The sequence below is a fragment of the Oryctolagus cuniculus genome, chromosome 4, assembly GCF_964237555.1.
Source record: "Oryctolagus cuniculus chromosome 4, mOryCun1.1, whole genome shotgun sequence".
NCBI lineage: Eukaryota > Metazoa > Chordata > Mammalia > Lagomorpha > Leporidae > Oryctolagus > Oryctolagus cuniculus.
In genome coordinates, this window is record NC_091435.1 from 96,596,989 (window position 1) to 96,624,068 (window position 27,080).

Below are 27,080 nucleotides of genomic sequence, written 5' to 3' on the forward strand. Positions count from 1 at the left end.
GGTGGTGACATCAGAGGGTGTGAACATCATGCAGTCCATGCCATGGGAGGTTGAGAGTTGAAGTCACAACTATTCTGAGTCTTCAAGGGAAGCTGGGGTTTTCCATATGGAATTTCCCAAGATGTAAATGAAAATATCTAATTAAAACACTGGGAACAAAGAAAACACATTTGAGCTGCCAATTTTAGGACCTGTGTTTTATGCTTTCTTTCATAAGGCATCAATTTAGTAAGCTTGACGTTCATAAATTTGTTGTTGAATTTTGAATTCTTTCTAGATCAATTCTCTCCATTTTCATTGTGCAATGGAAGAAGACTGAATATCAATTACACAAGAAATGTGACTCTTAGAGATGGTAAAAACAGTAAGTAGTGTTTTCTTTAAAGGAGAGGTGTGAGCCATAGAAATACAGCATCAAATGAACTTGAAAAAGAAGGATAAGCCTGGTTATGACCAGGCAGTTACTTTTTTTAATGGCCTAACCTAAGCATTGGGAGGAAGCATGCCAAAATCATAGAAATCATCTCTGGGTAGTAGAGTTAATGGTATTCATTTTTCTTCTTTACACTTTTTCTTTTTGTGTGTGTCTTTTGTAAATATTCCAAAAACGTATCATAAAACAAACTAGCAAGACACCTGAAGTGAAATACACCAAAATGTTAGCCAAGTACCATTGGGTGGTGAGATTTAAAGCAATCTCCTCCCCCCATCTCTGTATTTTTCTTTGCTTTTTAATTGTTCTGCAGTGAGAACGCATTCCTTTTGAATAAGAAAAACGATATCCAAAACTGAGTGAGGGAGAGAGCGTCTCTTCTCAGGCAGTGGTCCAGGTGTTTCTGGGGGAAGGGAGTCACTAAAGAGCTATACCTTATTAAATGCCTTATCACATGTCAATTTTTATTTTCACAACACCTTGATGAGGGGAAGTCCCTGTTAAACCCACTGATGGAAGGTGAAGTGAGTTATTCAAGGACAGGTGGTGGCAGAGCCATGATCAACACCCACTCTTTTTGACATTGATGACCATGCTATTGCCACCATTTTTCCAGTTCAAAGTTGATTTTTTGAAATAGCAAACTAATTTGAGTAGGTTTAAAATAAGACCTGATTTATTTTATTTAGCTCAAGTCAGAGGTAGTTTGTAAGCTGATGGCTGGAGCAGTATACCTGTGGCACCAGAAAGCTGCTTCGGGACAGGCTACACAGCAGCCAGATGGGCACAGTCAGAGCTGAGAGTGCTGGGTCTCCTTGAATGTGGGCTGTTGTTGAACTATGACAGCTCCATTGTAAAAAACATGCCTGTCGGGTAGGGCCAAACCCTCTTTCCATCTGATCACAGCACCCCCTTCCCTGGGCAGAACAGAATCTACCTTACTCCAGCTCTGTGTAGACATCTACTCATTTAGTAACAAATTCTTCATTCACAGTAATTGATTTGGTGTTAGCTGTTTAGTTGTTTTTTTCATTTGACCTTAGATTACCTTACATGTAGTGTGTGTGTGCACACGGGCGTGTGTGTGTGTGTGTGCATCTAAGCTTTCATACGGTTGGCAAACCTCTCTCACACAGTAGCACCTGCAAATGGTGAACCCGTCATTTTATGCTGACATGTTTGCTCATTTCATCCTAAAAACAGCCTTCCAAATCTGGGTGTATCACACTGTGGACTCCTGATGGGCTGGGGAGTGCAAGAATCACAAGCAGTAAAGCTTGGGTGGCCTCATCTACTGGAATCAGGTGGCAGAGCTACACGTGTGGCTGTGATTCAGATGAGCCTGCTGTGTTCTTGGGCATGGATCTTCCCCAAAGCCCTGCATGGTGTTTCTGATTTATGTAATATTTTAATTGGAATTTAATAAAAAGGATTGGTTTAGAATTAAATACATAATTGAAAAGCCAACATGACTGCTGTTCACTTTTTTGGCAGTATTCCATTAAAATAACTCAGGTGTGATTGTAGCAGCTTTCACAAATATTACAGTGAGTCTCACATCAGCAGTGACCATACCATAGTCGAGTAAGGGAGTACCCCAAACAGGAAGTCTCAGGACACAGAAGCACTTATGAATCCAAAGTAGAACCAACTCTTATTGACTTCAATGAGAAGAGCCAAGTCTTTTAAATATTTAAGGCTTGAAAAATATTCTGATTTTGGTTGTTGCCATGTTTCACAGAGCTTTGCCCAACCCCTAATAATAATAATAGTAATAATAATAATAATAATGGCTGAGATTTATTATTTCATTTATGCCAGATTCTCCATTAAACCTTTTCCAAAGATTACTTCATTTTCATTTTCAGATCGGACCAATGAGAACAGAGTTATTATTGTCAACTTTATTATTAGTATCAGCTTTATAGATTATTAATCTTATTGAGCCAAGGCCAAGGATAAAAGAAATTAGTAATTTTCCGAAGGTCACATGAGAGATAATTGAGGGAGTCAGGACTAGAATTGATACTCCATGGAACATGTGCTTTTGCTAACACTGCATGATGTTAAACTTCCGTACCTTATTAAATGTGTAGGAGGAGACTTAAGGTGCCCTTTGGGGGAAACAAGAGATACTTGGATGTGCGAGAAACATGATCAGTGTCCTGTAATAATATGAAAGAAATTATAGTTTCCTGGCAATGTCTTTCCTCTGATTCTACAAGTATTCATGTCAGTCAAATGCTTTTCTCATTTTATAAGTCAAAAGAAAACTGATCTGGTATAACAGGAGGCCTTTTCTCCTAAGGATTAAAGGTTGTTGACAAGAAAGATAAGGGGTGAAGAAGTTTCATGCTTTCAGTACAAAGTTTCTGAGAAGGTGGATATGCTGAGTAATACGGAGAAGGGGGAGAAAAATACGTCTTTTTGTCTGTTTTTTTCTCTGAAGGGATTTACCACTTAAAAGTATGTGTGTTGGGAAGGTAGAGGGCATCATGGGTAATAATGCAAGCCCTGGAAGTTACAGACTTAAGTAATTGACTTTTATGAACATTTTAATTTTTGTAGTTTCTAAAATCTACAAAAAAAGAAGAGAAAAAAATCACTCTATCATAAACCAGGATGGGGGGGATCATAATAGTGTGTATTGTTATTATTTTAAATTATGTATTTTTAAAACAACAGTTTTTAACATTTTGACATTCACTTCCTGTGTAAATATTTTATAGTATACATACTATTTTCTCTTGAAAACAAGGATGTTAATATCATATAACATGGTATTCATGGAAATGATCATAAAGTGAGGGAAGAAGAATATATTGTAATGTAGAGGGTGTAATTCAGTGAAGATAATATTTATAACTATATACCAAATAATGTGACCTCCTTTCTTTTATGTTCTGATGTATATTAACTTCCCCGTATGAGAGAAAACATGGTATTTATCTTTCTGTGTCTGGCTTATTTCACTGAGCATAATAGTGTTTTCTCTACAAAAATCTAAATGTTTAGTGGGGAGAGCATTCATTTTGCACATGCAGACTGTGCCCAAGGACGGTGAGCGTGAGGTGAACGAGAGACGTGGGGTTTCAGTGGCGTGTCTGGGACCAGTAACGTGGTGGAGGAGGGGCACCTCCGTGGAGGAAAAGCTGGAAGCACATATGGGGACCAGTCCTTGGGCCGTTTGCCCACTGGGTTGGGGAACAACAGGAAGTAAGACTGAGAGGCTGGAGCCTTCAGTACCGGCCAGGTGTTTTGGATGCAGTGGGGACATGCGAGGAAGCATCTCCTGGAAGGGTTGAGACAGGAAGCAGGGAGATCCTGGAGGATCTCAGATCAGCCAGACCTGAGCCTGCTGGGCCTGGACCAGCAGGGAGTGTTGGGAATGGCATAGACCAGGTTTTCAAAGGGAAGGCTTTGTCAGGTTTATGGTGACAACACGATGGGAAATCCAAGGAGAAAGCTGAGGCAAGGATGGCAGGTTTCAAAGCTGGGTGAGAGGTAGAGCGGTGCCAGTGACTGGGCTCACGGTTCTGGAGGGAAGGTGATTTGTTGACCCAGCAGGTTCATTTTCTGTTGTGAGTGGAGCGGCCGATCAGAGTTCTGCAGAAGCAAGGTCAGGGCTAGACACAGATTTGAGCTGACAGCATCCAAGTGACGGCTGACAAGACAGAGGTTGATGAAATGACTTTGACTATATGCTGTGCTCTACCCCACACAACTTTTGATTCTCATCTTGCAGGATAGTCTTCAACCAATGCCATGTCATGTAATGGCATGAATCATTTCTTACATTTGCATAGACTGTTACAGTCTATAAAGCACTTTCACATTTACTTAAGCATTGTTACATTCTGATAACCACTGAATGGCTCAGAAAGTCGAGATGCAGAGATTTAGTGACTTGAAGATCATAGAGATGATCAAATGGTACATTTGGGTCTTAAACCAGAATTTCTCTTTACCAATTCATTGCATCTTCTACTTGACCACTGTGACCATTTTTTGTTGAGAGGAAAATGTCTAAAAATACCCTTCCACCTTAAATATCTAAAACTCCTTTTAAAAAAAAGTTTAAAATTCACCTTTATTGAAACCTGCCTGACAAATATTTTTCTAAGGAAAAAAACAAGCATTTATTTCCATGGAGTTAAAATATGTGGATGTTCCTTTGAACAGATAGTTATCTTAAAAGTTGAAAGTGAGATTTTATTGAATAAGTGAATGTCTTCTAATTTTTCTTCTATTTTTCCCCCTTTCCATAAAGATGTAGTCATAGCTGTAACATATAACCATGATGGATCATATACCATGCAGGTAAGCCTGAATGGTTTTATTCTACAGTTCAGAGCTAAATCTGATCTCTCTTCTATCCAACAGGGCCTTTTTTACTCTCTGGTTTATCTTAAGCCTTTGACTATTATTATGGCTATGGTTAGAATATCCTGTGCTTTTATTTCAGACCAGTTTTGGGAAATTACCTGCTGTGTATTTTCTGATTGTTTACTCAGTTTTATTGTGGTTCTCTTAAGAATAAAAACTTGGCAAAAAGTGAATAGTCTTGAATCAGACACCTAACAAGTCCCTTAAGTGTGTGCTCTGGGAGCAGACATCTGGCACAGTGGTTCAGATGCCATTTGGGATGTCTTTATCAGAATGGCTGGGTTTGAGTCCTGGCTTCACTTTTGATTGCGCCTCCTGCTAATGCACACCGTGGGAGGATTTGCGACTTCACTCCCCACATGGCTGCAATGGTCAGGGCTGCGCCAGGTCGCAACCAGGAGCCAGAAACTCCATCTAGGTCTTCTACATGGGTTGCAGCAGCCTAGGCCCTTGGGCCGTCTTCTGCTGCCTTCCCAGGCACATTAACAGAGAACTGGATTGGAAGCAGAGCAACTGGGATTTCAACCAGCACTCTGATATAGGATGCTGGTGTTTCCAACTTAATCCTATGCACCACAATGCTGGCCTCTTTATTTTTAATTGTAAAATACAATATAAAATGTACCATTTAAACCATTTTAGTAGTTGTCTTTTTGTGATGGGTTTGTTTCACTTAGCATATTGCAAGGTTCTTCCATGTTATAGCTTGTGTCAGCATTGCCTTCCTTTTTAAGGGTAAATAATATTGCATTGTATGTATACACCACATTCTCTTTATCTGTTCATCTATCAATGAGCTGTTGTCACCTGGTTTTGACTATTACGGATCTATGATCATGGGTGTACTAGTATCTTTGCAAGACCCAGTTTTCAGTTCTTTTGGGTACATATCCAGAAGTGGAGTTGCTGAATCACACAGTAATTTTAATTTTAATTTTTCGAGAAACCACCCTACTGTTTTCCATAGCAACCACATCATTTTGAATTCCCACCAACAGTGCACAAGGGTTCAAATTTCTCCACTCTTATTATTCTCTGTTGTGTGTGAGTGGTTTTCCCTTGTGATAGCCATTCTAATGGGGGTGAAGTGGTACCTCACTCTGACCAATTTGCATTTCTGCAATGACTAATGATGTCTCTTCATATGCCTTTTGGCCATTTGCATATCTTCTTTGGAGAAATGTCTGTTTAAATTCTTTGCCTATTTTTTTAATCCAGTTGTGCTATTAGTGAATTGTAGGATAAACTGGGAAATTTTTTTTTTTACTTTTTTAAAAGATGTATTTATTTACATGAAAGTCAGAGTTACACAGAGAGAGGAGAGGCAGAGAGAAAGAGAGAGAGAGGTCTTCCATCTGCTGGTTTACTCCTCAGTTGGTTGCAACGGCCAGAGCTGCGCTGACCCGAAGCCAGGAGCCAGGAGCTTCTTCCGGGTCTCCCTTGCCGGTACAGGGGCCCAAGGATCTGGGCCACCTAAACTGAGAAAATTTTAAAACTTAAGATTATACAAGTGCCCTTTCCATTAGCCATCAGAGCAATAACACTGTCACATGTTCAGTAGCTTCTGGAAAAGTCCACAGTGTGTGTACTCAAGCTAGAATGAGGGTAAACAAAGCAAATAACATTTTTGCCCTGTTATGAAAATAGTTGATTTCATGTGCCCTCTAAAAGAGGGTTGAGGGATGGGTGTTGAGCAGCTTGGAATGTCCATATCCCATATCAACGTGCCTGGGACTGAGTCCCAACTCCACTTCCAATCCAGCTTCATGCTAATGCAGCTGGGAGGCAGCAGATGGTGTCCAAATACTTGGATCCCTGCTACACACATAGACCTTGATGGAGTTCTGGGATCCTGGCGTTGGTCTGGCCTAGCCTCTACTGTTGTGCACATTTGGGATGTGACCCTGCATATGAAAGATCGATTCTCTCTCCCTGTCTCTCCTTCTCCCCCTTCCTCTCTCACTTACTTTGCTTTTAAATGAATAAATAAATAAAACATTTTTTTAAAAGGGTATGGGGGTCCGCAAGGGATCTACAGGTCACACTTTGAGAACCTCTATTGAAAAATGTATGATTGTCCTCCATAGAAAGAGGTCCATTACCCTGGCATAACAAAATGCTAAAAGGTTAAAAATAATGTGGGAATTCAAACAAATTCCTGCAGGAAGGTACAAATTCAGGGAATAAAATGCATGATTAATATGATCTTGGATATTTTGAATCCTGCAAAATGGATGTATTGGCGACACACAGTAGATCTCCAAACACTTTGAACACTTTCCTCTCTGTAAGGGGCAGGAAAGCCATGGGGAGCCTGCCTACTTTAGTGTGTGAGGGTTCTGACTCACACTGGTGCCTCTGGCTTGGGGACCTTTCATGTCCCTTGGTGACTGGTAAAATAAATTGCTGATTTGTTCCAATTTGCTCGGGGAACCAACAAATTTAGAATGCTTTTGTAAATCTTTAAACAAAAGTGTTCCCAATCTAACCTTTACATCCTAAGAATTTCACAAACATTCAGATGACTGTTTTAGTTGGTTAAAAAGCAGGGTGAAATATCATATATAACTTAAGGTAGAAGAAAACTGTGGATAAATACTGCAATGTGACCTCTTTCACCTTACCCTACATTACATGTTGGAAAAGAATAACCACAGGACTTCTACACTAACATCATGGGAATTGAAGTGAAAAATACAGAGAGAAGATTTAAATGGATTTCTGTGTGTAAAGGAAATTTTCCCTGGAGTATTACATGGGAGAAAATACACTTTAAAACAGAAAGGTTTCACTTCGTTTTGTCAGCTTCCATGAAGCATTGAGTGTGAACTCTGTTTTCACATGTGGTCTCTTTGTGAAAATTATTAAGGTCTATCTTCAGCTAATTGATCTTTTTGAATGTCACTGATATCCATGAATTGGACCTATGTGTTGGTTAGATAAAAGAAGTACCATCTGTGGGGGCTGCTGTTGCAGTGCAGTGTGTTAAGCCACTACCTGCCACTCCAGCAACCTGTATGGGTGCTGGTTTGAGTCCCGGCTGCTCCACTTCCAACCCAGTGCCCTGCTAATGGCCTGGGAAAGCAATGGAAGATAGCCCAAGTACATGGGCTCCTGCCATCCATGTGGGAGACCCAAATGGAATTCTGGGTTCCTGGCTTGTGGCAATTTGGGGAGTGAACCAGTGGATGGAAGCTCTCTTTCTCTGTCCCTCTCCCTCTCCCTCTCCCATCCTCCTTACCTCCCTCCCTCCCTCTCATTCTCTGTAACTCTGACTTTCAAAAAAAAATAAATAAATCTTTGAAAAAAATTCATAAGAAATACCATACAATTATGTAGTTCTGGTTCTTTTTTTATTACTGACTTCGGCATAGGAAAATTAAATTTGATTTTGCACACTCAGAAATGAGTACTAACATTAAAGTTACTGAAATGAATCAATAATTTTTCTTACCTTGATTTGTATTTTTACTTAACATTTTTATTGCTCTTATTTCTAAAATGAACCTTTATCTGTAGCATTGTAGTGACATGGATATGCTATATAACTGATGTATTTCCTTTTAATTATTGCTGTTTTATCTAAAGCATTTTGGTTAGGAATCTGAGGAAAGTTCTCCATGGTTTTTAAAAATAGTTTTGATGTACTACCTGTTGAAATTACCAATAGCAAATAATTGATTCTGATTTTATTAATTCTGGGGGGTCATTATTGATTTTGAAGATATTTTTCTGTTTGTTTTTCAGATTGAAGACCAAACCTTCCAAGTCCTTGGTGATCTTTCTAGTGAGGGAGATTGCACTTACCTGAAGTGTTCTGTTAATGGAGTTACTCATAAAGCCAAGCTCATTATCCTGGAAAACACTATCTACCTATTTTCCATGGTAACGTCTTTTCTTTGTGTGTGTGTGTGTGTGTTTTTTTTTTTTTAATTTTATTTATGTATTTGAAAGGCAGAGTTACAGAGAAAGAGGGAGGGAAGGAGGGAGGTCTTCCATTCACTGGTTCACTCCCCAGATGGCCACAACAGCTGGAGCTGGGTTGATCCAAAGCCAGGAGCTTCTTCCAGGTCTCCCACGTGGGTGCAGGGGCTGAAGCACTTGGACCATCTTCTGCTGCTTTCCCAGGTGCATCAGAGGGAGCTGGATTGGGAGTGGGAAGTGGACTTGAACTGGAGTGCCAGCACTGCAGGCAGTGGTTTTAACCACTATGCCACAGCGCCAGCCCCTCGTCTTTTCTTTATATCTTGGGGTTTAGGAGAAAGGTGCTTGACAGAGGCATTTCCCCAAGTGAGTTCAGAAAGGCACTGCTCCCTTCCACCACTGCCGTGGCTCCTCCTCCATTTCTTTGCCATATTCCTGCCCTCCCTAGCTCTCCGTTCACTCCTGTGGTCACGCAGATTCTCTCTGGTAGACACATAACCATTTTCTTCCTTGGATTCTGAAACAAGTGCCTGCAGCACCCTCGTCAGGGAGCACCTCCTGGCTCAGTGGGCTGTGTTCTCTCGGGGCTTGGTTGCCTGAACACCACCTTCCACCTGGCTCTTGGAGTCCTGTTGATTTTACAGGAGGCGACCGCTGGGACCAGATGTGCCTCTTGACAGAGGGAAGGTGGCTGGGTTCCTGGTGGTCTCTAGGCAGTCAAAGGACAGTCAGGGCTGGCTTCCATGGATTGGGTTAGGAGCCACCCACACAACGAGTCTGTCACACTCTGCCCTGCAGAACGAACTCTCAATTACACTGTGGCCCCCTGGGGGACTGTCACCTTGTGGGACCACCTTGCAGGGCAGAGTGCTTTGTGATGATGTCTTCAGTTTGCTGGCAGTTTTGGAGTCTGGGGTGCTCTCACTTGCCCAGGCATTCCTTTCCATTGTCAGTGACACTGTAGCAGTAGGATGGTGGAGGCAGTGCAAGGTGAGGAGCCTGAGTTCTGGAAGGTAGAGCTGCTGTGATTCAAATCCTGGCCCTGCCGCTTAGCCTGAGTGGCCTTGGGCAGTTAGACACTCTGTGCTTCAAGTTTCCCATCTGTAAATCAGAATGATAACAGTACCTACCTCGTGGACTTGTGTGATGGTTAATGACATAATTAATGAAACATTAAGAACAGTTCCTGGCGTTGACTGCGTAGACCCAGCACGTGATGGTGAGGATGCTGCTAAATGGCTTCTGGACAGTGACTTCATTTTGTTAACCACCTGGCTGGCATGCACGCCACTGCTTCATAATGGCAAAGCCAGATTGAGAATAATTGTACTTCCCTCAAAGTCACAGAAGGTAGACTAGAATGCTGATCTTCTGATGGCTAATGTTTAACAAGTAGCGTGACAGTAATCATTTCAAGTATATGAGAAAAATATAGTGATAGGAACTAGTTTCCATGTTCTGTTTTTTTCTGTTTACAGGAGGGGAGTATCAAGTTTGACATTCCAGTACCCAAATACCTGTCTTCGCTGAGCTCCGAAGGGACTCAGGGAGCTACTGTAGCTCCTATGACGGGAACCATTGAGAAGGTAATCATGCGACATTTGTTAAAATGATGTCCAATAAAGCCTAATACATGCCTTTGTTGAACTTTGTCCATTTTAAGAAAGCAAGAGGATTTGTTCTAGATTGCAATTCCATATTATATAATTTTCAGTGAAAAAACTCCTTTACCTAGTTTATGATAAAGACCACTCTTTTTGAAGGTCAGAATTTGCATCAAAGTACAAAGAATCCAGTTTGTTCTCTTACATTTGGAATAGAGCATCCACCAAAGACTGTTTTGTCATGAAACAATAACTTTTTTCCAATATGCATAACTGCATGTGTGTTAAGATGACATTCGAAAAGCTGATGTTGCTGAAGAGCAGTGTGGTCTGGTGTTGAATGCAGTGTGCATCCAGAACTCACATCCATCCTGTCCGTGTCCCTTTGGGCTGCTCTAACAGAAGGCTGTAGACCAAGTCACTCATAAGCAGAAACGTATTACCACTCCGGAGGCTGGGAAAGCAAGCTCCGGACACCAGCAGAGTCACCGTCTAATGAGATCTGGCTTCCTGGTGTCATAAACAGCGGTCTTTTCCCAGTGTTCTCATAAGTTGGTAGGGGCAAGGGATCTCTTTCAGGCCTCTTTCAGAAGGTCACGAATCCTGTTCCTGAGGGCTGCCTCGCCAAGGCCCCACCTCCAATTATCATCCCCTTGGGGGTTAGAATTTCAGGGTGTGAATTTTGGGGGGACACATTCAGACCGTGCATAGCACCTGTAGTGTAACCCCAGTGGTGATGGATCAGTAATCTCCTCTTACACCTTGAATGCACTTAAATCACAGAAATGCATTTGTATCTTCTTGATGCAAAAAAAAAGTAGCAGAAGGAAAAAGAGATAGTGATTGTGTAAGTAGTAGAGGAGGAAGGGGAGGAGGAAGCAGACGAAGTGATAATAATTATGTAAGTATGCATGATTTCACCCACTGTTCCCCTCTTGAAGAATTTACCTCCGAGCAGACTTGGATTCGCTTTAGTTCACTCAGTCTTAGTTTCCACAGACCTCTGTATAGTGTGGGCACCTCTGCACGGAGTGCTCATCTTGTGGATAGAGATGCACAGTTTTCCCGTTACTGGCCCCCTAAAGTCAGGTCACTCATTTCATCAGCGTGTGCTAAAGCACCCTGGGAGTGGGGCATTTGCAGGGCTCTCGGGGGTGCTTCCCACTTCTTACGCTCATCAGTCCTCACTGACCTGAACCTAACTCTCCTGCGAAACGTTTCCAAAAACTCTCTGGTAACCACATTAACCGAAAAGATAGGGAGACCTTATGGGACATGCAAATTCATTTACGGCTGTAAAAAGGAAAACAAATTCTTTTTCAGCTTGCTAATAAGTTTAATTCTCCTACATGAAAATTGTCTACACACATACTACACAGGACTCAAGACTTCAGACAGTAGCCTGGACACCCCTCAAACCAGAAAGCCAGTCGTGACCTCCCTCTGCCCTGTCTGCTGAAGACATTTAAGTACACCAGGAACATCAGAAAGTTCATGGGAAAAAATAGAATTAAAAATATGCTTATTTTGATGCAAAAAAACCCTTTGAGAGCCACACTTCTCTTTTTCATTGATACACATTTTTTTCATTAACTTTTTGAAGATAACAATAGGATCCCTGCTAGTGATGTTCTTGTTTGTACACCCATGAAAACAACAAAAGGATACCAAGATAGATAAAATGTATCCACACCTAATTGAAGCAAAACTTGATGACCTGAGGTGGGCGCGGGGTTCTAAGCCGTGCTGCATTGAGCTGGTGGTGGCTGCTTCACACCCATGCAGACAGCATAGTCACACAGACTCCTGCTTCTGCTCCACTTCCATGCCAGCAATGTGGACCACCAAGGCGTCTGTGTTTTTAGATAGTAACCCATCCTCTGAATCTCTAGGTGTTTGTGAAAGCCGGGGACAGAGTGAAAGCTGGAGATTCTCTAGTGGTTATGATCGCCATGAAGATGGAGGTGAGCGAAATCACACGTTCTGTTGGCAAGGGAACCTTGGGAACCTCAAGCCTGATGTTCTTTTGCATTCGTTTGTAAGTTAATGCCATTTTAAATATGAAGAGTCATGGATCAATGAAGCGTTAATTTCAGGAAACAAAACCCAGTGTTCCTTCTCATAAATATATTTTCATCTTAATTTTGGGAAAGCACACCTGTCATTTCTGATTATGAAATTGTTGATAGCTTAGAAGCAGGAAGTAGCCCAACTAGATGCTTTCTCTGTTTGTGTTTTCTAAGGCTGAACCCTGAGGATTCCAAGTGTCGTTTTCAAAGTGAAAAGCCTCAATCAAATTGAATTAGCTATGGAGGCTTTTAGGTCTGTGGTCATCAACCCTTGGCCAAAATTCCGGTCACCTGGGAAACTTTTATAAGCTACTTCCGCAGCCAAGGAATCTCCAAGGCTAGGGCCTGGGGACCAGTACTGTTTGAAAGCATCCCAGGTGATATTCTCATGTGAAGCTGGGTTTGGGACCTACTCGCCAGACCAGAGCTTCCTCATCATCTCCTGTCTGGGTTCCCAGGATTGATTCCTGCAACCCTCAAACATACCACAACAGTGTCACCATTTTTTCTGTCAACATCATGTGATGTTTAAACAATAATAATAAAAGGTTGGGCAGGGCAGAAAGACTAGGAATCAGCAAAACAGTTGGCTACATATTTCCCCTTTTCTCTTTCAGTCCCATTAGTGTTTGCATCATTGTTTATTCTATCTTGTGTCTCTGCAGCACACCATAAAGGCGCCGAAGGATGGCACGATAAAGAAAGTGTTCTACAAAGAAGGCTCGCAGGCCAACAGACATGCTCCTTTGGTCGAGTTTGAGGAGGAGGAATCTGACAAAAGGGAATCAGAATAAACCCCATCAGAGAAAAATGGCCAATTACGTAGTATCTTATTCTCATACTGAAAAGAAAGTGCCTACTGCTTTTTCTTGGGTTCTTATAAAAGGCAGTTTTAACTAAATGATTTAACTACATGATTATGCCAAACCTCTCTTATTTAAGAATTGTGTACTTGAGGCCCAACACTGTGGTGCAGCAGGTAAAGCTGCTGCCTATGGTGCCAGCATTCTTTACGGGCGCCGATTCAAGTCCCGGATGTTCCTCTTTCAGTCCAGCTCCCTGCCAGTGCACCTGGGACAGCAGTGAAGGGTGGCCCAAGTCCCACATGGGAGACCTGGAGAAGGTTCCTGGCTCCAAATTCAGATCAACCCAGGACTGGCCATTGCAGCCATTTGGGGAGTGAGCCAGTGGATGGGGGCCCTCTCTCTGTCTCTCTCTGTATCTCTGCCTTTCAAATAAATAAATGAATCTTAGAAAGGAATCATGCACTGAGTCACAAATATAATTATCTCAGAATATTTCATACTAATAAAATTGAATTGTGCTTTTTTTTTTTACTGGCAATAGATATTGTTTCTGCCTCAGATTTTATAAAATGTAGCATTTTTAGGAAAGGGGATAGCAACTTGATGAAAAAAATTGGAAGAAAAAAGTTATTTAACTAAATGAATTATTTTCCAGTTACAATCATGATGAAAATGGACAGTAACATCCTTCAGACAGATGGCCACAGAGCAAAGCCCAACCAAGATTTTGTTTCATCAAAGAGTAACTTATTGGGCAGTTTAAAGACATGGCTGTTTGTTTCTACTTTTTGATTGGAAAATTTCTACCTAGACTGCTGCTACTTTCTAAGCTCATAAAAAAATATGTGTATGAGTTGTATGTATTATATACTAGAATATAGTATTAAGAATTAATTTGGATAAATTTTTAAAATATGCTGTTACAGAAAGCATGGGTAAAAGTAGAATGCCTGACTGCTGAATACTTCTTTATGAAAGCATTTTTTCGTTACCAAAAAGAAAAAAGCCCACTTTGGATTGTAGTTCTTCACCTTTGTGTAGATTCTGTTATTACTGACACTTATACAGCCCTCTGCATTTTCATGTATTCATTGCAGCATCAAATATTTGCTAAATTGTGCCTTCACTGAATGCATAAAACTATGTTAAATGTGGAGAATACAAAAAAAAATGGATAAAAGATGATCTCTTTAAGATGCCTGTAATTTAATTGGAAAAGGAAAACATAAGCATGTCAGAAGTTCTGTGGGGAAAGGTCTCTGTCTCTTGATTGCTAAGGAAGCAGTCCCATCACCAGTGCAGTGGCAAGGAAGGTGCCAACGGTAGTACTAAAATTGGAAGTGCTGAGTTCTCAAATAAATCTGATGACACAGCCCGGTTAGAATGTCCATCTCCCCAACCAGGCAACGTGAAACTCAATCTCTCCCAAGACGTGGGTGGAGGTGACGACTGCGGTCATGACTGGTGCCGGAAGTAGGTATTTTAGGAGCCGGCATGAGTGAGAGTTCTCTGGGCTGCCATGATCAGGCTAGGTTTTTGCAAAGGAGGAACAACCCAGGGCCAGGGGGGGGGGGGAGGGTGAGGGGGGGAATGGGGACTGGGAAAGAGGAAGGAGCAGGACTTCACTGTGGAAAATGAACAAGGTGTGTTGTGTGCTGAAGAGCAGGTTCACACAACTGGAACGGTTGGGGCTTTTGAGAGAGGGGGCTGCCATGAGAGAAAAAGCACAGAGTTTAGGTTATGGTCAAATGAAATCCTGGCAGGGAATGTCAGGTTTGGGTTTCATCCTGCAAGTAGTGCTTACGCTGAATTACGTATGGTATTTGGGGAAATGCTACCTGGCTATTGGAGCCCCTTTGAAAAATACTGATGCCATTTTATGATGCTGAACGTTTCCATCCCCTAGAACCTAACACCCCACTTCCACAGATGCACAAATACACGTGTGCACCAGGGATGTCCATGGCCACACGCCACAGAATGGGAAAGCGTTGGAAGCAGTCAGAGTTGGTTAGCCAGGGCAGGTTAAGTATGGTTTGAGTCTAGAGTGGACTACTATTTAGCAATAGACTAGGCAAGTTAATAGCATCAGCATAACTAAATCTTAGAATCCAAATGCTAGGTGAAATAAGCATGGCCCAGGAGATCTGTATGATGCATTACCACCTTTGCATATGTCCAAAGTGGACAGCCTCCTCGATACGTGGTTTATTGCCTGTGATGAAGAATGGAATAAAAAGTTCAAAGTTGCAGATAGGGATTCCCCTGGATATTGTGCGAGGGCTGGGATATGTCAGGTTAATGTTCTAGTTGTTGGCTGGGTGGTTGATCAGTGGTGTTCATCATAGAGCTCTGGCTTTGTAACAAGCAGCACGAAAGCCAGATGGAGGAAGCAAAGGCCAGTGACCGAGCAACCATCTAGGAGGTGGTTCTTGGATATTTAGGCACGAGATAATAAAGGACCAGACAATCTAAACCAGGGCTTTCTAACTATATTTTTAGCAACAAACTCGTTTCCGCTTTCCAAACACAACTTTCTCTGTTTAAAAAAGGGAGAAGCAGCCATGCTGTCATGAAAATTTCAGGTTGCTGTTTGTATCCTTCTGCAGAACAAGATAGAGTTCTGCCTTTCATTGTTCGTGACCATGTCGAGGATGTGTGCATAGAAGGGAGCCCGCCCACTGACCCACACGGGAGAAATCCTTAGATCATCACCAGTTGTAATGATGTGTGAATTCCTTCGCACGTGAGTACATGTGTGTATTCTACAGTGGCTTCCAAAGCATTTACTGTATACCAGGGCCTCTGGAAACAGGTGTAAGATACAGCTCTTTCTCTGTCTACAGGGAGACGGGCTAGAGCTCTGTAGGAACGTGTGGTTATAGCTGACAGCGTTGTTACCCCTGGGCAGTAGGTGCTATGAGGGGCCTAGCAGGTGGAGTAATAAATTCTACCTTGGTTGAGGAAGCCGAGGGGAGAGGCACTGACATTTGAACCAGGCTTGGAGGGGAGCCACTTGCCAGACAGAGAAAGCAGGTGAGAAATGCAGGCTTTGTGGGCAGAGGGACTGGCCTGGCTGATGACAACAGCAAGGCACGAAAGCACAGGAAGTGTGTGGGGCACAGGGTGATCCAGCCTGGACCCGACCGCAAGGAGTATGGCGGAGAGGGGCAGGGGAAGAGGCTGCCCCGCAGGGAGAGGGCTTTTCCTGTCCCACAGAGAGACTGCTGAGGCAGTGGGGAGCCCCTGGGGTCTCTCCTACAACTTCACTGTGTGACGTCCACCGTCTGGAGTGCAGAGTGCTGAGAGGAGAGGGACTGGAAGCAGTCCAGAAGAGACCCCGAGTGTGGGGCCTGGGACGGGTGCTCGTGGCGGGGAACGTCTTGACTGTTTGGATAATGGCTGAGATCCATTTGCAGGCAGGGATTGGACACCACAGAGTTCCCCAGCTGGAAATAGCAGGTGTGCTGCCTTCTCCATTCTGGAGTCGGCTGATCAGGTCTGTAGTCAGGGAGCTCTCCTCTGCAACCAAGAGAACAGCAGAATGCGAGTGCTTTGCAGGAAGAACCCACAGCACTGAAGTCAGTGTAGATTTGGAGCTAAAATTCTTGCACTTCCAGCCTGGCTTTCCTCCCTATTGGCTGTGTTGCCTTGGGCAAGTCACTTAACCTCTTGGGGCTTTGTAAAATTGAGGTGGCAATCCTACCTTAGAGGGTGGTTTTGGAGATTAAATGAGGAAAGATAGAGGTTGCCTTTAGCACTTTGCCTGGAACATCATTTATATTCAACTGATAGTGATGATTAATTTCAGATTGCACTTCTCGCTAGAGAACAATTGAAAAACTGCTCTAGATTCAGCCTGCCTGGTTCCTCTTGCCAGCAAAAATGCCAGGTCTCAGGGTGGCGAAATACCCTGCCTGGCCATGCATCACCCTGTCTGCCCTCCTGCCTCCCCTCCCCGGCTCTAGTGGGCTACAGTGTCACCCAGGCACCTGTCAACCACAGGCAGCTAGTGTTGCTGCAGCCGGCTGCCAGGCTGGCCTGTCTATACAGCCTGTGCGCCGAGAGGATGGCAGCGAGCTCAGAGACAGCTCGCCCCTTGCACAAAGCTGGGCCTGGACTCGCTCCCTCTGCCCCCAGTAGGGGCCGTGCACCAGTGTAGCTGGCACTGGAGGGACAGCCTTCACGTGTGGCTTCAGCCTGAGCGTGCCTGGGCACCACCACTTCACTGGCCAGCAGAACTCTCTTCTTTTCACCCCGTCAGCCTCTCTCCTCGCTCATGCACATATAGCGTTCCTAATCCCCAATGGTTCCTTCCAGAATGGTTGACGTTGATCGGCTTGATGCTCTGCCTAGCCGTGGCACTTCTGCTGTTGTCATGAAAATATTTACAGGGTTGAGAGTGATGCTTTGCACTTCCATTGCACCTTTATCAGAGGAGCCCAGAAAGCACTCCTAGATATTCACACGAAGCTTCAAAATGCCCAGCGAAAGGAAAATGTGATGGAACCACGTGGTGAGAGGGCTGGAGATGGGCGCGCTCCAGTGCTTTGATCTGGGTCCAGAGCAGGGCACCTTGGGTCAGCAGCCCCCTTCTGCTGGTGGCACACTGTTCTCTGGCAGCTGGCCCCCAGGGCGCTGCAGCCTGGGGTTGGCTGTTCTTCCCACTAGATTCTGAATAAAGGCCCTCCCAGGAGGTCCTACCCACAGCTCTCAAGTCGCGGGCTGGCTGGAAGCAGGCTTGCCTGTCCTCCCAACCCTGTGTGAGGAACCCTGGGGACACCATTCCTTCTGGACTGCAGGGTGTCTGGGCCTTGCGTAGATTAGAGCCTTGCTGTCGGTGATTACCCTGCCACCCTGGCATTTGTCTCCCATTTGCTGGCTCCCTGGGGAATCAGAATGCCTTGGTGCCTCTGACGAGTGCAGTCTCCCACAGAGAGTTCCCGGTACAGTGTACGCTCTCCTTTTAAACCTCAAGCCAGAGCATGGCCGTCAACCCCTCCCTCCCAAGAACGGCTGACTTCATTCTCTGTATGGATCCCCTGTTCATTAGCATTTGCCTAAACCTTTCGTTAAGATTAGAAATAATGCTCACTCTGAAACCAACCCTCCCCCAAAACAAAAAAGAACAAACACCAGGTAACTTGGGACTTCTCCCTTTTCCCAATGATCCCTTTATCATCCCCGACTATATCATAACAAACATTGTGGGTCTTTTTCTTTTCCTAATACTTAAAGTAGACTGCACATTAATGACAGTTCAGACTGGCATTCCTCTTACACTTCTTCCCCTGCTGGCCAGCTGGCCTCACGGAGCGCTTCTGTCTTTGAGGACCCTGTCAAAGCAGGCATCCTCATCCAGCCTGGCTGATGAGCAGTGCTTGTGTTCAACCTTCCTTCCCGCCTCTTGTAGGCCTCTCCCGTCGCACATCTTAGCCCTGGGGTCACTTCACACGAATATATCAACTCATTATTGAAGATCTATTATATGCAAGACAAAAAGCCGTGGGCATTCACTTCCTTAACCATGTGTTATTAGTCTCTTCCTCATGAAATATTGATGATATATTTTTAAAAATTTGAGTGGCAGAGGGACAGAGAAAGAGAGACACAGAGAGAGAGCCCTTGTATCCATTGGTTCACTCCCCAAATGCCTGCCATTGCCAGGGCTGGGCTGCGGCAGAAGCCAGGAGCTGGAAACTCAATGCAGGTCTCTCGTGTGGATGACAGATCACCGGAGCCATCATTGCTGTCACCCAGGGTCTGCTTTAGCAGGAAGCTGGAGTCGGGAGCCGGAGCGGGGGTGAAATCCAAGTACTCCAGTATGGGATGCTAGCATCTCAACTGACATCACCACTAAGCCAAACACTTGTCCCTAATTTAATTTTTGACTCGATGGCCCATTCCCACAGTTCAGAAATCTAAAAGCAGATACGAAGAGGTAGACCATGAAAAATCTCCTTCCTCCCCATCCAGTTGACCCCTTTGCCCTAAAGTAACTCACTCTTCCTTGTTCCCTGTGTATCTTTATGTCCTCAAGTGTCTTCAAATGTGTAATCTAATTTCTCCCTCTTACAAAAAAAGTGGCATTCTACCCTCATGCTTCTGTACTTTGGCTTTTCTACTGAATACCTTAGGGATGTAGAGTTTCTTTATTCTATCTCACAGCTGCATGGGCTTGCATCTATTCCACTAAATGGATATAATTTATTCAACTAGATTAAAGAGCAAGCACCCAGATCCAGGGGTGTGGTGCACAGCTTTGTAGAGGAGCTGACAATGCGATGCTTCTCTGTCCAAAGCTGGAATTCAGACCAGCGACTGAGGAGCCCTACAGTAGTTGAAGACAGGCTTTCTGGTCTTTCCACTGAGATTTCTCATTTTTCTGTTTCCTATGCTTATCTCCATTTTATTTATTAATATATTCTTCCTTTAGACTTATTCATGCCACCATTAGCTTAAAATTCCCTGATGGCAAGAACTGCCTGGAGTGCTTGCCAAAAGCAGGTTTCTGAATTAGACTTTCCAAGGGAAAAGGCCCGGCATTTTGTGTATGCAACAAAGTCCACTTCCTCTTTATCAGGAAGGCGTAAGGATGGTGAGTGAGCCCCACAGAGCTCAAAATCTTAATGTGCCCACCAACCTGGAGAACCTGATTCTACTGGTCCAGGGAGGGCCAGAGAGTCTCCATTGCTAACCAGCTGCCAGGCTGTCGGTTAGCGCCCACATGTCGAGTGGCGCCCATCAGTCAGAAAGAAGTCTGGGGCGGGTGTGGTGGTAGAGCAGGTTAAGCTGCCGCTTGGGATGCCCACATCTTTAATCAGAGTGCCTGGGAGGGAGCCCTACCTCTGCTTCTGAGCCAGCACCCTGCTAATGCGCCTGGGAAGGTAACAGATAGCCCAAGCACTAGGGTCCCTGCCACCCAGGGAGGGAAACCAGGATCGAGTTCTTGGCTCCTGGTTTCAGCCTGGCCCAGCCCTGGCTGTTTGCAACATTTGGGAAGTGTACCAGCAGATGGAAGCTCGCTCACTCTCCTCTCTGTCACTGTGTCTCTCAAATAAGTAAATAAAGCTTTAAAAATAATTAAAAAGAGGTCTGGGACCAGCAGTGTCCGCAGTAGCTGGGGAATTTGTTAGAAAGGCGAAACCTCAGTCTCTGCAGATGGGCTCACGATCTATTTTATTAAAGGCCTCTGGGTGAGATTTTGATCCATGCTAAGAGTCAAGAGCCACAGATCTTTGCTTAGCTACTTCCAACTGCTGCTGGCCAGGGAGCTGTTTCACTGGAGACGAACCTCCGCATTATCTCTGCTCTTGCTTTGTGCACGTTTACATAGCTTAACTCCTTTTGAGGTGTCTTGCTACCATCTTCGTGAAGTGTTCAAGAAATATTGGCAAGAAAGCCAGTTTGGAGGAAACCCATTCCTTGTCAGCTTCCAATTCAATGTGTAAGGCTCCCTGCAGAAGCGGCTGTTAATAGGAGAGAATAGGTCAGAACTGATTTTGCAAGTGTGGATGTCTAAAGAGCCCAAGGACATATACAATACCAGTCAGGGAAGTGACCTATGGGGAAAGAGACGGGAGGGGAGGTTTGGTGAGCCCAGTGCAGAGGCTGTGGACCTCAGAAAACAGCCGCTGCTCAGCGCCTCTGCCCAGCGAGGCCAGTGCAGGTCCCGGCTGCTCAGTTCCGATCCAGCTCTCTGCTAGTGGCCTGGGAAAGTAGTGCAGGACGTGCTTGGGCCCCGCCATCCTCATGGGAGAGCTGGAGGAAGCTCCTGGCTCCTGGCTTCAGATCAGCGTAGCTCTGGCCATTGCGGCCAACTGGGGATTGAACCAGCAGATGGAAGACCTCTCTCTCTCTGTCTCTCTCTCTCTCTCTCTCTCTCCCCCTCCCTCTCTCCCTCTCTCTCTGTAATTTCAAATAAATTAATAAACCTTTTTCAAAAAGAAAATAATCTGGAAACAAAAAATACCTAACGGGGTAGAGGTTCCAAGAGCAGATCCCAGTTTTTTGGGTGCTAAAGCTTATACAATTTGGGGGGGGACCCTATTTTAAAAAATAATGTGAGGGACGGGCATTTGACATAGCCACTTAAATCACCTGCATCCCCTATCAGAGTGCTTGGTTTGGGTCCTGGCTCCTCTGCTTCAGACCCAGCTTCCTGCTAATGAGCACCCTGAGAGGCAACAGGTGGGCCCTGCCACCCACAAGGGAGACCGGGATTGAGTTCCAGGCTCCTGGCGTTGGCCTGGTCTGGTCCTGGCTGTTGTGGGCATTTGGGGAGTGATCTAGCAGTTGGAAAATGTCTCTGTCTCTGTCTCTCTCCACCTTTCAAATAAAAAAAGGAAAATAAATCAAAAGTTTTAAAAAGAAAAAGAATGTGAAGTTATGAATACAAAATTAGCTATGAAATAATGAAGCCTTAACTGAATGTAGTAAAATATTTACCTTTGCAAATCTTATAAAAATGGCAAATGGCCAGAGCCTTGGGAGAGGCCCACAGTAGCAGTGACCCTGGAGTTCCCTGAGTTTGGTGGCACAACTGTCCCTGTCCTGGTGACCACAGGGCTGCAGGCAGGGGACAGGGTCAGGACTGAAGGGCTAGTGCTCTGGGGACTGCTAATGTTCTGTGCCTCTTTTTTTTTTTTTTTTTTTTTAAAGATTTATTTATTTACTTGAAAGGCAGGAATACACAGAGAAGGAAATAGGGAGGGAGGGAGAGAGAGAGGTGTCTTCCATCTGTCTCACTTCCCAAATGGCTGCAAATGGCCAGGGCTGGGCCAAGACAAAGCCAGGAGCCGGGAGCTTCCTTTGGGTCTCCCACACAGGTGCAGGGGCCCAAGCACTTGGGCCATCTTCTGCCGCTTTCCCCCACACATTAGCAAGGAGCTGGATCAGACGTGGAGCACCAGGAATTGATGCCAACACTGCAGGCAGAGGTTTAACTTTCTATACCCCAGGGCCAGCCCCAGTGTTCTATTCCTTGACCTACATAGAAAGGTGGCGACATGAGGGGGTCATTTTACAATAATGTGTTAAGCTGTACACTGAAGTGTTCTAAAATCTATGTATACTTGCTAGACGGAACAATTTAAAAAATCATTTGAGGGGCTGGCACTGTGGTGTACTGGGTAAAGCCACTGCCTGCAGTGCCAGCATTCCAAATGAGCAGCGATTTGAGTCCCAGCTGTTCCACTTCTGATCCAGCTCTCTGCTGTGGCCTGGGAAAGCAGCAGAAGATGGCCCAAGTGCTTGGGCTCCTGCACCCACATGAAGACCCGGAAGAAGCTCCTGGCTCCTGGCTCCTGGCTCCTGGCTTCAGATCAGCTCAGCTCTGGCCATTAAGGCCATTAGGGGAGTGAACCAGCAGATGGAAGACCTCTCTCTCTGTCTCTCCTTCTCGCTTTGTGTTTCTCTGCCTTTCAAGTAAGTAAATAAATCTTTAAATAAAAAAGAATAATATTTATCTTATGGGGTGAAGTGGATCTTCAGTAAATATTTGTTGAATAAATGAGCAAATACAAATGAATGGTGACTTCAGAATGATTCAGCCAATGTATGTCAAAGTACTCTGGCTATATATTGTGTTATTAAATCCCCTATAAAATTATTATTTAATATTTACGTAAAAAGATAAATAAAATTTCATAAATAAGATAAATTTTTTAAAAGATCTATTAATTTATTTGAAAGGCAGGGTTACAGAGAGGCAGAGGCAGAGAAAGTGGTCTTCCATCCCCTGGTTCACTTCCCAAATGGTGTCAATGGCCACAGAGCTGGGCTGATCCACAGCCAGGAGCCAGGAGCCAGGAGCTTCTTCCGGGTCTCCCATGTGGGTGCAGGGGCCCAAGGACTTGGACCATCTTCTACTGCTTGCCCAGGTCATAGCAGGGAGCTGGATCAGAAGTGGAGCAGCTGGGACTCGAACCGGTGCCCATATGGGATACCGGCAAAGTAGGTGGTGGCTTTACTCGCTATGCCACGGCACTGGCCCCAAAATTGTTATTTTGATTTTACTGTTTTAAAGCAGTTCATCTTACTCTTTAATTATTGCTATATAATAATCAATATAGCCTTTGAAGAGAAGAAAACATATTTGAATTTAAAATTCTATTATTTTTACCTCACAGCCAGTGGCTTAAACTGCTGTGCCACATTGGAAATTTTTATGTAGCTAGGTTTACAAAACATTTTCTTGACAATTTGTTGCTTTTGGGACTTACTCCTATTGTGCCTTATAAATATGCCTTCTTTTTATTTTATTTATTTATTTATTTTGACAGGCAGAGTGGACAGTGAGAGAGAGAGACAGAGAGAAAGGTCTTCCTTTGCCGTTGGTTCACCCTCCAATGGCCGCCACGGCTGGCGCGATGCGGCCAGCGCACCGCGCTGATCCGATGGCAGGAGCCAGGAGCCAGGTGCTTCTCCTGGTCTCCCATGGGGTGCAGGACCCAAGCACTTGGGCCATCCTCCACTGCACTCCCAGGCCATAGCAGAGAGCTGGCCTGGAAGAGGGGCAACTGGGAAAGAATCTGGCGCCCCGACCGGGACTAGAACCCAGTGTGCCAGCACCGCAAGGTGGAGGATTAGCTTAGTGAGCCGCGGCGCCGGCCCTCATATATATATATATTTTTTCTCTTTTTAATGTTCATCCTACAAATGGAAATGTACTCTTTTTTTTTTTTTTTTTTTTTTTTTTTGACAGGCAGAGTGGACAGTGAGAGAGAGAGACAGAGAGAAAGGTCTTCCTTTGCCGTTGGTTCACCCTCCAATGGCCGTTGCAGCCGGCGCACCGCGCTGATCTGATGGCAGGAGCCAGGTGCTTCTCCTGGTCTCCCATGGGGTGCAGGGCCCAAGCACTTGGGCCATCCTCCACTGCCTTCCCGGGCCACAGCAGAGAGCTGGCCTGGAAGAGGGGCAACCGGGACAGAATCCAGCGCCCCGACCGGGACTAGAACCCGGTGTGCCGGCGCTGCAAGGCAGAGGATTAGCCTAGTGAGCCGCGGTGCCGGCCTTGGAAACATACTCTTATTTTTAAGATTTATTTATTTGAGAGGCAGAATTACAGAGAGGCAGAGGCAGAGGCAGAGGCAGAGAGAGAGGTCTTCCATCCACTGGTTCAGTCCCCAGTTGGCTGCAAGGGCCAAAGCACTGAGCCAGGCTGAAGCCAGGAGCTGCTGCTGCTGCTGCTGCTGCTGCTGCTGCTGCTTCTTCTTCTTCTTCTTCTTCTTCTTCTTCTTCTTCTTCTTTTAAGATTTATTTATTTATTTGAAAGTCAGAGTTACACAGAGAGAGGAGAGGCAGAGAGAGACAGAGAGAGGTCTTCCATCTGATGGTTCACTCCCCAACTGGAGTTGTGCCTATCCAAGGCCAGGAGCCAGGAGCTTCCTTCTGGTCTCCCATGTGGGTGCAGGGGCCCAAGGACCCGGGCCATCTTGTACTGCTCTCCCAGGCCACAGCAGAGAGCTGGATCAGAAGTGGAGCAGCTGGGTCTCCAATCAGCACCCATATGGGATGCCGGCGCTTCAGGCCAGGGCGTTAACCCACTGCATCACAGCACCGGCCCCAGCCAGGAGCTTCTTCCCAGTCACCGATAGGGGTGCTGGGGCCCAAGTACCTGAGCCATCTTCTGCTACTTTCCCAGGTACATGAGCAGAATTGGAAGTAGAACAGCTGGGACTTAACTATATAGGACACCAGCACAGCAGGTGGTAGCTTCACCCACTGAGCCATAGCACAGGTCCCTGGAAACCTTTAAATGAAATTCCCAGAGCCAGCCAGGCTGCTCTTCCTCTGCCTCTATGCTCAGTTCTCAGTAACTGCCCCGAGTTCCTTGGAAACATGGACCTGGATGAGGAATGTTGAAAATAAGGTTTGGGGGGCCAGCGCAGTGGCCTAATGGGTAAAGCCACCGCCTACAGTGTTGCATCCCATATGGGCACTGGTTCAAGTCCCAGCTTCTCCACTTCCGATCCAGCTCTCTGCTATGGCCTGGGAAAGCAGTAGAAGATGGTCCAAGTCCTTGGGCCCCTGTACCCATGTGGGAGACCCAGAAGAAGCTCCTGGCTCCTGGCTTCGGATCGGCAAAGCTCTGGCTGTGTGGCCAACTGGGGAGTGAACTAGCGGATGGAAGACCTCTCTCTCTCTGTGTAAATCTGACTTTCAAATAAATAAATAAATCTTAAAAAAAAAAAAAAGTAAGTAAGGTTTGGTTAGTGAGAAAACTTGATTGCTCAACTTCTGCCTAAGCTTTAAGGTCGCTGTTCATCTGGGAAGGAAGCAGAGTTGGTCAGCGTGTGACTGCCTCAATTCTCTTGGATGAGCTTGCTCATTGTAAGCTCCGATGGAACCTGTGGCCTGGGAACTGTTGAACTCTTGTTCAGAAGTTCGTAGAGAGATGGAATCGAAAGATGAGTTTATTTTGATGCAAGAGAAAATTTGAAATACAAGTATACTGTTTTCGAAATATGCATTTTTCATGAATTTTTGAAGAACCCTTTAGTACCACCCTGAGTTAAAATAACTCTAGCAGAAAGAGAATTTTGATCTGTTACCAAGAGAAAGCTTTTTCCCCTTCAGCTGAACCATTTCTGTAAGAGTTTTTCACCTATTGAAAGTGGACCGTGATCCATTTTGCTACCTTTGCAAACAGCAGTTGGAGTAATCACTGTACTCATTAAATGATATTGTTCAGAAAGCCCATAAAATCATGTAGATGATTTCCCCCCCTTGAATGATAGGAGTTAATATCATTCATTAGTATGTCACTAGTATTAGTATCATTAGTATATGTCAAAGTGCAGGCACCAGTGAATACATTTTTGAGCGCATCTTTCCTTCCTTTATTTCCTGTGAAGCAGGTGGTTTGTCCATAGCCCCTCAGCTCCCGGCCAGCACTCTCTTCTCCCCTTGCGTATTCAGCTCTGTTCAATCCAGTTACTGTATAGCGAGTACTAAGCCAGAAGATACTGTATAGTAGACCCCAAAGTGTCCGAAACACAGTCCCCGCCCCTGCAAAACCTATAACCTGGTGCTCAGTAGAGGAAAAATGGCCTGGGCAGGAATATCTAAAATTCAAGGCACAGCAAGCTAAAGGCTCCAGAGATCTTTTTTTCAAAAGGCTTATTTATTTATTTGAGAGGCAGAGTTACAGAGAGATATATTTTCTATCCACCGGTTCACTCCCCAAATGGTTGCAATGGCCAGAGCTAGGCCAATCTGAATCCAGGAGCCAGGAGCTTCTTCTAGGTCTCCCATGTAGGTGCAGGGACCCAAGCACTTAGGCCATCTTCCACTGTTTTCCCAGGCTATAGCAGAAAGCTGGATTGGAAGAGGTGTAGCCAGGACATGAACCGGTGTCCATATGGGATGCCGGCGCCAGAGGCAGAGGCTTAGTCCACTACACCACAGCTCCGGCCCTCGGAGTGGACTCAAGGTAGAAAATTTTCCAAACACCAAACAGACTTTCAACTGCTATTATTGGGCGTCACAATAATCACTGGACAAATACCTACTGATATTCTCTCTTACAGGACTTTTTTGGGATCACAAACTTGAGCCTTTGATCCACTTTAAGCTTGCTCAACTTAAGACATGGGTGGGACCAAGGGCAAGGAATATTCTTTTAAAAATATTAATTAATTTTTTAATTTCTTGTTCGAAAGGCAGAGTTACAGAGAGAGAGGGAGAGACAAAGAGAAAGAGGTCTTCCATCTGCTGATTCACTCCCCAAATGGCTACAACAACCAGTTCTGGGCAAAGCTGAAGCCAGGAGCCAGGAAATCCATTCAGGTCTCCCATGTGGATGGCAGGTGCCCAGGTGCTTGCGCCATCCTTTGCTGCCTTCCCAGGTATGTTA

At 44.8% G+C, this 27,080-nt stretch overlaps 1 protein-coding gene across 8 annotated transcripts in view; it reads left to right on the forward strand.

Annotated features, from left to right (window-relative positions):
• MCCC1 (methylcrotonyl-CoA carboxylase subunit 1) overlaps positions 1-14,416 on the forward strand; it is a 77,912-nt gene extending 63,496 nt beyond the window's left edge. For all 8 annotated transcript variants that reach the window (XM_051818818.2, XM_051818823.2, XM_051818817.2 and 5 more), the window contains 6 exons: positions 278-364; positions 4,704-4,753; positions 8,567-8,704; positions 10,222-10,329; positions 12,240-12,311; positions 13,082-14,416. In XM_051818818.2, the coding sequence (XP_051674778.2) occupies positions 278-364; positions 4,704-4,753; positions 8,567-8,704; positions 10,222-10,329; positions 12,240-12,311; positions 13,082-13,210 (584 nt within the window). In that variant the 3' untranslated portion in view covers positions 13,211-14,416. The remainder of the gene's footprint in view (positions 1-277; positions 365-4,703; positions 4,754-8,566; positions 8,705-10,221; positions 10,330-12,239; positions 12,312-13,081) is intronic.
• Positions 14,417-27,080: the final 12,664 nt, after the last annotated feature.